General features: G+C 44.1%; 1 protein-coding gene across 2 annotated transcripts; it reads left to right on the forward strand.

Annotated features, from left to right (window-relative positions):
- The first annotated feature begins 1,398 nt into the window (after positions 1-1,398).
- Positions 1,399-11,740, forward strand: LOC133110419 (uncharacterized). Of its 2 annotated transcripts, XM_061220503.1 has the most exons (5): positions 1,399-1,478; positions 3,072-3,199; positions 4,508-9,547; positions 11,117-11,230; positions 11,497-11,740. In XM_061220503.1, the coding sequence occupies exons 2-5, from the start codon at positions 3,076-3,078 to the stop codon at positions 11,580-11,582; spliced, it is 5,364 nt and encodes a 1,787-aa protein (XP_061076487.1). In that variant the 5' UTR covers positions 1,399-1,478; positions 3,072-3,075; the 3' UTR covers positions 11,583-11,740. The 2 variants fall into 2 exon arrangements, with proteins under 2 accessions (XP_061076487.1, XP_061076488.1); XM_061220504.1 differs by lacking the exons at positions 1,399-1,478; positions 3,072-3,199 and adding an exon at positions 3,294-3,351.
- Positions 11,741-11,833: the final 93 nt, after the last annotated feature.

An 11,833-nucleotide genomic window follows, 5' to 3' on the forward strand; every position in this document is an offset into this window, starting at 1 on the left:
TTGGACCAAATTGCTTTGTATTTAGCAGTGTACCTTAGTTCCATGTTCGCACCTTGAGTCAGTGCATGACCAGTTCAATTTTAAAAAATCTTGCACGCCACCCTGTGGCCACAAATATGAGCAATAGGACAAAACATCTGAATTATATGACATTATGTTTGGTGCTGTCCAGAGCAAGGGTAGGATTTCATGCCAACTTCAGCTCTTAATGATTTAATCAGCCCAATCATTTAGTAATTTACATTTTAGCTTTTATTAATGAATGCCATCGAAAGACTGTTCTTGTGTCCCAACATTAAACATCTTATTGTGGTCTCTTGTTAAAATACAGAATATTCAGTTAATTAGAAAAGCATATTCAGTTAATTAACTAATTTGGCCAGTGTACCTGGTGATAATAAACTGCATACACACTGACCCTGCAAGTTGCCTAGCCTTGGTCTAAAAAACTTTTATACAGATGTAATTTTCCAGATATCACAGAACTATATATATTTAAGGAAATATCCAGGTCCATCACAAACATGCAGGGGTGGTCCTGGGCCCCATGGGAAGTTAATATTGGGGCCGCACTGCCATTGATTTCTTTGTGCAATTTGTGCTGGGACACTATGGGGACATTGATGCAGTAGCTCCAGTAGAAAGGTGTTTTCAATAGAACACATTGCTTTGATTCCAGCCTTAAACTGCTAATCCTCTGAGAAGCTGTGACTGATTAACAGCAGGTACACACCTGCTGATCACTGAAATCACCATGAGTTAAAAGCAGTGTGAAAGCCGGACAGGAGGCCATTTTGGAAAAATTTAGTTTTGTGCTGTTCTGTAAAAAAAGTGCAGGGTCCCTTTGTGGTTTGTAAAATCAATGCCTTCTTGAAAAAAATATTTGTAATCAGTCTAAAAGGCAGAGTGATGGCCAGCTACTCTGAATTCAATAGGTTTTATATTCATGCAGCCTTTTATAATTAATCGGCTGTAAGGCCTTCAACTTGAGAAACATATTCTCCTGGTCATGCTTTTTTTCCATTATCGTTTTTAACATGATGTGGGTCGTATATTGGATTTGCATTTGCATTTTGATCTCAAGTCATGAGATGCATGTTAGACTGATGTAGAAAAACGTAGGTCTGTGAAACAGACAATTTCACAATGTCTGTCAAACAACAATTCGCCGAGGTGGGAGACCTGAGCCCTATGGGCCTATGAGAAGGCTGGGGATGAGCCGTGTTGTGTCAGGTTTTTAATGCGTAATCGGTACGCCACAGACGCAGGTCGTCTCTCTAGAGGACCGCGTTTCTCCTCCTCCTTCTCATTTCACCCACAGCTACTGCCAGGGATGACATGCCACAACAACCAGAGAATCGCCTTTAATTAGTCACCGTTAAGTAGCTGCAGGAGATTCTGATCTTAATCCCAAACACTCGCAGATGGGGGATTAATCGCACCCTGCCTGCGTGTGAGTGCTCTGTTGCCCTTTGCAGGTACGGTAGAGCTGCGAATCAGGTACATTATCTCTCTGCCTGAGTACTCTCAGTCCTCACACAGTGACTTAGGATCTGTTTACCCAATCCACATCACTCCATTTGATCTAAATAGTAATTATGGGCTGGAATAAATGTATACATTCAGCCCTGGGTGGCGCATATTTAAGCCCCTGTATACAAGAGCACTTTGCAAAATGTACTTATATTATCCCTCCAGTTAAATTGCCTGGCAGATTAAGTTTATCAGACTTCTGAGAGAAGGGGTGGTCCTGTCCCATTGTTGTCTTGAAATAATCCCGATGAGTGTAGGCAGTAGGTTGACATATGTCAACAAGCTCTGATGGAATTCATTAAGTCGAGGTAAGCAGCTGTGGGTGCTGGTCCTGTATCTCCAAATGAAAAAAAGCTCCTGAAATTAATTGTTACATTCCATTTAAAATGGAGGTTTCATATCCAAACAACTCACTCTTTTAGATATGAAACATAATGAATTAATGTAATGCAGCAACAAAGTTTGTTACATTGCAATTTATCCTGTTACCACTAGGTGTCTCTGCAGCCTCTGTAATAGTGAAGTGAAGTGCCTATAACAACACCCCTGTCGCCAAAAATGCATTCATGATACAGCACAGCTCCTCATGCCATATTGCAGTTACAACATATAGAAACAATGAATTGATGACACAATATTATTTATTCTATGATATTATATGTAAGCAACGGTTTGTGAGCAGAGATACTGCTTCCAAACTGGATTCAAACAATCCATTTTATAATCATTTATGAAGCTATCCATTGTCAGTGCAAAGGTGAATCCAAGGTTGCTTTATTTATTATTCTATGCTACAAATTATGTTATTTTTATACAACAAAGCAGCAGCAGACTGAACATAAAATTAAAGAATTTGCTCTGTCTAGCCAAGTTTGCAATATGCCGTTTGCATATTTTCTGTTTTTTGTGTATGTGTTGAGTCTATTTTGGCTTTGTAGCAGTATAATATATATGAATTGTATAAGTACTATGTTACATGATTTCATAATATGGAGTAAACGACTTTATGGCATTGGGGAGTTGGTGGTTTGGGGATGGGGGGGTTTGGGGGATGAGGGGGTTTGGGGAGTTAGTGGTTTGGGGGATGGGGGGGTTTGGGGAGTTGGTGGTTTGGTGGATGGGGGGTTTGGGGATGGGGGGGTTTGGGGGATGGGGGGGTTTGGGGAGTTGGTGGTTTGGGGGATGGGGGGGTTTGGGGAGTTGGTGGTTTGGGGGATGGGGGGGTTTGGGGAGTTGGTGGTTTGGGGGATGGGGGGGGTTTGGGGAGTTGGTGGTTTAGGGAGTTGGTGGTTTGGGGAATGGGGTGTGGGGATGGGGGGGTTTGGGGAGTTGGTGGTTTGGGGAATGGGGGGTGGGGACGGGGGGGGGGGGTTCAGTAGCCATGGTAAGCCAGAGTAACAATGACTGCAGCATGTGTCGACGCATGCGAGGGCTTTGAGTTTCTATTTAAGGTGCTGAAACGGTACGCCCCCCTGGATGGTACAGCCACCGGAGCAGGCCCCTGCATGTGACTCCAGACACCTCTCTATTTATAACAGGAGAATGGGGGGCCGTGCTCTCCCACGCAGGAGGCCGGGCTCTGGGGACATTCTCCATGCCAGTGCAGACGCTCTGCTCACTGGCACCGTGCACGTCCAGGGGCAGGAGCTACCCAGCACTGTGACAGGTAGGTAAAGCCAAAAATAAAGTTCATCTCAAGAATTATTTTAGTCTTTTACTTGGATTTAGATTTTTATTTTGATTCCTTTTTGCTATATAAGACAAATATATTGCCAATGAGGTGAAACAGTTTGACTCATTTCAAGATTTGCCAATGGGGTAAGAACTTGTCAAGCAAGCTAATATTTTCTACTTGATAGGGGGACTTTTTTTAAGGTCCATTACAAGATTAAACATTTTTTAAGATTGACTTTTGTTGCAGTACAAGGCACATGCTTTGGTTGGTCTTTGATTGTAAATTATTTTACTTCATAATTGTGAAAATTGATTGTGCTAGACGTTTTATTCTGATAAGAGATCCTCTGAGCTTCAGATCTGCAGCTGCACACATATTACGCCATTTCACTTACAAGGGCTTTATGAGTGGGGTTATAAAGTTCCATCCTCAGTGTACTGTATGTGCTGTGTCATATTGCCAGCAAATGAACAAAAGGAAACTTGATTTCATGACCGAGGCGTAATAAGGTGGATTTCAAATTTGAATGCTTCCTCAAATATCTGAATATATAAAATGGGTATTATAATGCTCTACTTTAAAACCCATACTATGTTATGCGCATATTTTCTGCAAAACTCATGGATTTGACAGCGCCTGTGTATTTGCAGATGTCTATTTGTGTATTTGAGTAATGTGGTTTATGTCAGTAGTGGACTTTCTGAGGTCAGGCGAGCTCTTGCATGACAGTTTCATGGAACAGGGCATTACCACCATTCATGTGAGGGCCTGCAGTGACATAGTAAATCTACACACATTACTGCACGCAATGGTGCTGGTGGTGGGTGTGGGGTCACTGAAGGGTGCTGTTGCGTCTGGGAAACCCTTTCACGCATATTAACCTGGGATCAGTGACCGGTGATCAGTGTACTGTACTCCTCTGGTGCTTTTATTTTATTCCATTGGTCTCATTCTCTTTCCCTCTCTCCCTCCCTCTTTCTCTCTCTCTTTCTCCCTCTCTATCTGTCTCTCTTTCTCTCTCTATCTCACTTTGCTGTCCTGCCCTGTTGTTCCATTTTCTATTTTGCCATTGAGAAACATCTTTAATTAAATAAAATATGCAATAGTGCCAATAGTTCACTCCTTAATCTGTGTATTTTTACATGTGGTAAAATGTTTTATACCAGTGACCTTTTCACCCATTAGTGGAACTTAAGTTAGTGTAAAGTTGAACAAAGTTTATCAGAGCATGTTATCTGAAAAAGAAAAAGTGTCCACGGAAACTGGTGAAGTTGAAATATGATAATGTACCCCTTGCAGATGCTGGTGCGTCTGGAGGCCTCTCTTTCACGATGGACGATCTGGACCACAGTGTGTACATTGCAGAGCAAGACTGGGACTGCTTCTTCCAGGAGAGTGAGGAATGCAACCTTCAGCAGGTGGCGCTAGCTGGCCTAGACGATTCAGGCCTGAGTGACTTTGATGAAGCTGAATTTTGCCTCTCAAACCAGGAGGTGCGGCCCCGCCTGGTGTTGGGTCCCTTGGGGTCTCGCAGTTCCATAGACAGCTCCTCAGACTCTGAAGGGCCGCCTGTTGAACCTCATGAGAACTCCAAAGACATTCAAGGTCCTAAGGATTCTCTCTGTGCTGGGGGGAATGAGGAAGCTATGAATGTGTTCTTTGAAAGCACTGTGGCCTCTGGGGATGATGAGGACACTGCAGGACTCAGCTATGCTGGGCAGGCGGGTGCAGATCTTCCCAAAGACTCCAGCCTGGATGAACCCCAAGGAGCTACATGGCCAGCTGGTGCTTGCTGTTCTGCACATGGGGGAGAAGTTTATCACGAGACACCCAGGGACTGTGAGGATGCAATAGGCAGCACAAGCAGAGAGCCTGTGATTCAAACGAATGCTGCTACAACAATCAATCTGTCTGCAGAATCAGTTCCTCAAGGAGAGATAGTACTCCATGCTTCAAATTGCGCTGATGTCAAATTTGCATTATCAAGCCTCCAAGCCTATAATGAGCATGGATATTACAGAGCCAACTCTGAAGGGGAAGCCTGCTCTGTGCTGAAAGGATCGCAGGGGGAAATGAACATGGAAATAGAAGAGTCAGACGCTGGGCAATTATCTTTGATGAGGCCCTCTACCTCATTCATCGACCCTCAGAAGGGTTCAATGAACGTAGAAGCACAGTCTGACGCTAATATCCCAGCCAGAGCTGAGAACCTCAGTGACTGTGACAAGCCTGCTAGGAAAGAAAAGGAACGCTGGTTTGTGACCGTTAATAGTAGCCAGACCAACTCCAGAGACAAAACCTGGCCACCGGTAAAAAAAAAAAGAAGAAAAAAAAGTTGCAGTGAAGATGGACCTGAACTGGGCACTGGGTCCGAGGGGCAGGACTCAGACCTTGAGAGTAATTCAGGAGCAGTGAGACTTGGAGTTTCTGAGCCACAGAGTCAGGAAATGTACAATAACCCCAATGACTGCAGACCTGCTGCAGAGGGGTCTTGCTCTAGTGAATCCACTGAACCCATCCCATTAACCACAGCACAGCACCACAAATTTAGAAATGATCCCAGTTTACTGATGCTTTCACAGGAACTTTTGCCAATATTTCAAACTACTTGTGAGTTTGACAAAAACAAAGTAAACTATCAGAAATCCCAGCATATAGATAATCACCTAGAACAACAAAAAGTGTCAATTGGAAGCAATTTGCAAATCAATCCCAATCACCAGAACCTTCTGGTGAAACTGCTTTTTTCAACTCAAAGTGACACTGGTTGTGAGATGTTAGTCTTCTGTAAGGATTCTCATCAGGAGAATCTTCCATTCTCTGAAGAAGAAAGAGCATCACAGGAGGATGCACTGTGTCTGCTGTACTCACAGACTGAAAGGTGTCCAGAACGCAGCATATTCTCCTCAGAGACATCAATCCCTATTGAAAGCCTTACAAGCAGTTATGCCTTTGACGCCACTCCTGGTTTCCACTCATTGGACAAATGTTTGAGCGCAGATAATCAGGTTGACTTGGAATCTAAAAAGTTTCTGCAAATTACAGAAGTGCCCAAACCTAGTGGGCTATTAGTGTCTGAAATAAACAATGGTTCTGGTGAACCCGACCAGTCAAATGTTTTAGTAACACCAGATAAAGTCCAAAACAGTCCAGAAATGACTAATACACAACTAATACACTCAGAAGACACAAGCATGGTGTGTTTATATGGTGGTGAAGGAGGCGCACCAGGACAATATGTAATCCCTGAAAGAGACTCCACTCTCTCTGCTTCTGCAAATACTCAGCCCCTAACGGTTACGGTGAATTCTTGCTTACTATCTGCAGATCAGCAAAGCATAGAAAAAAAGCCCTATTTAGAACCTGCCACATTGCACCCTGTAGACATAACTGTTTCAAATGCACACTCTGTTGACCTAAGCCCTAATAAAAGCTCAGTCATGATGCTTAGGGACTCCATCTCCCATGATCCTGAGAGGAACAAGGATGTCCTCACAGGAGATGGCCTGTGCCTAAGAAGTGAGAATGTGTCACAGGCCGACAGTGCAGACAATTTCACTTTCCCAGAATGCATGGACCGTCCCTTAGATGTAATCAAAGGTGAAGTACAGGAGTTGGATAGAGAAGAGACATTAGCTGAGGACACGCCTACTGCAGGCCTCAGTGCTGCTGAGTCTCCAGAGTTCAACAATAAGAGCACCTTGGAAGATGAACCTGTTCTCCCAAAAGAACCAGTGTTCCACACGGGAGACAGACTAGAGGACAGGGAGCCGGATCTGTCCCTGGATTCCACCCGCCCAGTTTATGCAATATCTTCTTTTTGGGATGAGATGGAAAAGTTAACAATAAATGATATCTTACACCTGAGGTTAGTGAGTAATGCCCAGTACCCCAGGGACTTTCCCCACCTAGAAGACACTGCCGTGGCTGATGTTTCGGATGCGGCAGACTCTGGCTACTTTCCCCACCCTGATGACTCCAAGCCTGACCGCTGGACTGGGGACGCCTCCCTTTTTTCAGATTTTGAAGATGAGTTCCAGCAACATCTCGGTGCCAGCGCAAACCCCAGCCCTGAACCCCAAGACACAAAGTCGCCGGTGTTGTGGTCACCAGAGCCTAGTGGGTTGTGGTGGGAAGCCGAACCCGACCTTGCCTGTATTGGGCCTGATAACAATGCAGCCGAAAGGCTGGTGATTCCCTCAGAGGACTCCATTTCCCAGCATCTGTTCTCTGACTCTGATACCCAGAGCTTCAGGACTATGTGTAAGACTGCGACTGTGCAAAATCTGCAGATTCTGGGGGAAGAGGCACAGTCTTCTATGCCCTTGCCAGTGACTGTTGGAGGGGAGGATGAAAGCAGCATGCGACTCAGCCTTCAGCAGAGACTGGCGGAAACTTGCAGCTTGGCTCCAGCCGAGCATGGAAATGATGAGAGCAGCTTGCCTCTGCCTCTTCTTTTTGGAAAAGCCTCAGCACAGAACTATGTGGTGTCTTTCCCTGAAATGTCAAACCATTTATTTTGTGAAGATGAAGCTAAGATGCGTCTGCCAGACAGAGCAAGCCCTATTGTGTGCTCACTGTCTGAGACAAATCTGTCAGACAGAGCTAGCCCTATTGTTGTCTCCCTATCTGAGACAAATCTGTCAGACAGAGCTGCCCCTATCTTATGCCCCCTATCTGAGACAAGTCTGACAGACAGAGCTTGCCCTACTGTCTACTCGATATCTGAGACAAATCTGTCAGACAGAGCTAGCCCTATTGTTGTCTCCCTATCTGAGACAAATCTGTCAGACAGAGCTGACCCTATCTTGTGCTCCCTATCTGAGACAAGTCTGTCAGACAGAGCTAGCCCTACTGTCTACTCCATATCTGAGACAAATCTGCCAGACAGAGCAAGCCCTATTGTGTGCTCACTGTCTGAGACAAATCTGTCAGACAGAGCTAGCCCTATTGTTGTCTCCCTATCTGAGACAAATCTGTCAGACAGAGCTGCCCCTATCTTATGCCCCCTATCTGAGACAAGTCTGACAGACAGAGCTTGCCCTACTGTCTACTCCATATCTGAGACAAATCTGTCAGACAGAGCTAGCCCTATTGTTGTCTCCCTATCTGAGACAAATCTGTCAGACAGAGCTGACCCTATCTTGTGCTCCCTATCTGAGACAAGTCTGTCAGACAGAGCTAGCCCTACTGTCTACTCCATATCTGAGACAAATCTGTCAGACAGAGCTAGCCCTATTGTTGTCTCCCTATCTGAGACAAATTTGTCAGGCAGAGCTAGCCCTATTGTTTGTTCCCTATCTGAGATGAGTTTGTCAGACAGAGCTAGCCCTCTTGTCTACTCCCTATCTGAGACCAGACTGTCAGACAGAGCTAGCCCTATTATTTGTTCCCTTTCTGAGACAAATCTTTCAGACAGAGCTAGCCCTAACTTATGCTCCCTATCTGAGACAAGTCTGAGAGGCAGATCTAGCCCTATTGTGTTCTCACTGTCTGAGACAAATCTGTCAGACAGGGCTAGCCCTACTGTCTACTCCATATCTGAGACAAATCTGTCAGACAGAGCTAGCCCTATTGTTGTCTCCATATCTGAGACAAATTTGTCAGACAGAGCTAGCCCTCTTGTCTATTCCCTATCTGAGACCAGACTGTCAGACAGAGCTAGCCCTATTATTTGTTCCCTATCTGAGACAAGTCTGACAGGCAGATCTAGCCCGATTGTCTCACTCTGTGACAGGGCACCGAGTAGCCTTTCCCTACCTGAGACCTATGACTATTTCTTCTCTGACTATGACAGCGGGGATGTTTTCTTCTCTCCAATGCGGAGACTCAGCAACCACACAGACTCAGGTGTTCCCATTTTTTCCTGCTCAGTTAAGCGGGACTTCCAGTACGTGGAGGAATATGATTTCTTTTTTCCTGGAGACTCACCAGTTGAATCAGAAGATGAGGATAGGCACTCACCAATCCACGTGGTCACACGCTTTGAAGACCAGGCCCATGATCCCCTGGACACCTTGGTGGGAACAGATGCTTATGAACACCTTTTCACAGGAAAGTATTTGAGGGGAAATCTCTTCTGGAGGAACCTGCTGTCTCTGAGAAGGCTGAGGTTCACAGGAGGGCTGTACAGCTCTCATGATAGGTCCTCCTCCTGGGCATGTGCAGTCACAGACTGGAGGGAAAGATCATCACTCCTTAGGACAACTGAGCCAGGACATATCATGGATGATCGAGGCACCAGCTATCCTCATCCAAACATCTACCTGGAAAACCAGCTCTGTAATGAATTCAGGGAGCAGAGAGACACAGACATGCAGACAGTTGTCTCTCTTCCAAGTAAGGCTCTGTTTCTTTAATTGTTTGATAATGATTCCTTTGAAGTTACTGTATAAGCATAAGAAGTAAGAGGTGACAGAAAATACATTAGGCCTGCATCTTCCTAGGCACCACAATGGGTAAACATTACATTACATTACATTACATTACATTATAGTCATTTTGAAGACGCTCTTATCCAGAGCGACGTACAATAAAGTGCAAATCATAACCAGGGACAAGTGCACTGAAAACCCTAGAGGGAAGTATAGTTCCAAGTGCTAGTGTGATCACATAGATAAAAACTTGAACCCTTTAAGAAAGCTTTGTAAGCTCTTGTAAAAATCTATAATGCTGCCAATCAATTTTAAAACTTTGTTTTAGTGACTGATAATATTGCTCAGTGAGCACTTATCTGCACTTATCTGAGCACTTATACACATTCCACTGCTACCACGCGATTGGCTGTTTAGATAATCGCATGAATAAGTAGGTGCACGGGTGTTCCTAATAAAGTGCTCAGTGAGTGTATGGTTCTTAATTAAAGGCATGTTTTAAAATAAGCACATTAAGGCATATCTATGATGCACTGGCATATCTGTCTTTCTGCACCTTTGCCAAATTTGTGCTCTTTAACTTGTATTTGTTATTCTAGAAGGTGTTCAGGATATCTCTGGGCAGGGTTTTTGCACGGCGGGGTGGGTGTGGCTACAGAGCCTGTGGGGTGGGATCAGGTTTCAGTGGAGTTAAAAATGATAAAACGGATTTTAAATATTAAAAATGGAGATGGTGGGGTTGAGGGCAGAGTTTGTAAACACAGGACAACAGCAAGGCAAAACAAAACCAAACGTATCAGGCTCCCTTTCCCATCACTACTCTGAGTATATAAAATATCAAATAAATCACTCTAATATATGGACCACACTGACTTCTATCAGAGTCTAAATGCTGTGGGGCAATAGTGTTCTGGAAAAACCATGAGCTATGTTCCACACCAAACAAGCCGCACTGCCAGGTGCTATTTAGATCTCAGGCGCAGAGGGAGAGGTAAAAATAGTCAGGCTCCAGTGGAAGCAAAACAGACACTTAAATCTCTGTCACCTTTGATGGGACGGCCTGGATCAAGAGCTGCACATATGTCAGCATGACATTTTCACAAAGTTTTTCCATCTTATTTTTCCAAAACTTTTTCAATCAACAAATGCATAAATACACAAATAAATGCATAAAAATGGTTATAATTTTGAATTCTGCGTTTGTGAACTTCAATCCCTTCAGTGTATCAGCACCCAGTACACATAGGTGTATGGTTTGCTGGGGGAGGGCATGTGGCTGTTGTCTCTGCATTACTATGAGTTCATGGTCCCAATCCCCTTCACTGCTGCTTCTCTGGAAACTTTTCTAACTGCAGTGTGATGCACTTTAATGTCAAAGGTATCACTTTCACGGTTTCCTTTAGCTGCATGAAGTGAGGGCAAACTGTGTGCTGTCTTTTAACATCATAATTTTTCAATTTAGGATGAATAGCATATTTTATTTGCACACCTGTTAGGCACTCTAATCTCCTTTGAATGATTTTTTCTCCTGTAGAAAAGGCCTTCCTCTTCACACTCAAACAGTCTGACATATGCTTGGTTTGCATTGCATTTGCCTCTTGGGTCCTGAAGTCTGCCAACCCACAGTCAGCGGACACTTGGAAAACAGGTACGGACATTAAATGGTGCTCTCTGGGCTATGGAACAATCAGCTACCAGTAATATTGACAATATTAGAAGCTATTTACACACTGTTTACAGCATATGGAAGTCATTCCTTGTTTGGGAGCAGTTCCTTTGAGTGGGTTTATGGAAGGGTGTAATGTCCCTGTCTTATATTCAAAGCCAATGATTTGCCTGCTGACACTTTCTTTTTTCATGCATCTGCTATCTTCATTGACGAGCTGAAATTCTCCTCTCTGGAATATTATTCAGCTCTCCTGGCGAACGTGAGTGCCATCTCAGCTATCCAATACCTGCGAAGATACATGCGAGAGGGAGGATCCGAAAACAGGAGATGACATCCAGCCTGTGCGCTTCAATCCCATCTGCAGCAGAGCTTTTCCAGGATACTCTACTTCCAGGGACCAGCGCTCATGAGTGGTTTGTTGTAGATTCACTGTGATGAACTTTTCTTCCCACAGTGGTGCAAAGGTTAAGAGAATCGTATTTTGAAACAGTTGTGCGTGTAGTGTCATCATTATTTACTCTTCATGTTTCTGCTTGATAATATTTCCATATAAATTCATTATTTTTATATTTAAACTAGACC

The sequence above is a fragment of the Conger conger genome, chromosome 14 (assembly GCF_963514075.1).
Source record: "Conger conger chromosome 14, fConCon1.1, whole genome shotgun sequence".
Taxonomy (NCBI): Eukaryota; Metazoa; Chordata; class Actinopteri; order Anguilliformes; family Congridae; genus Conger; species Conger conger.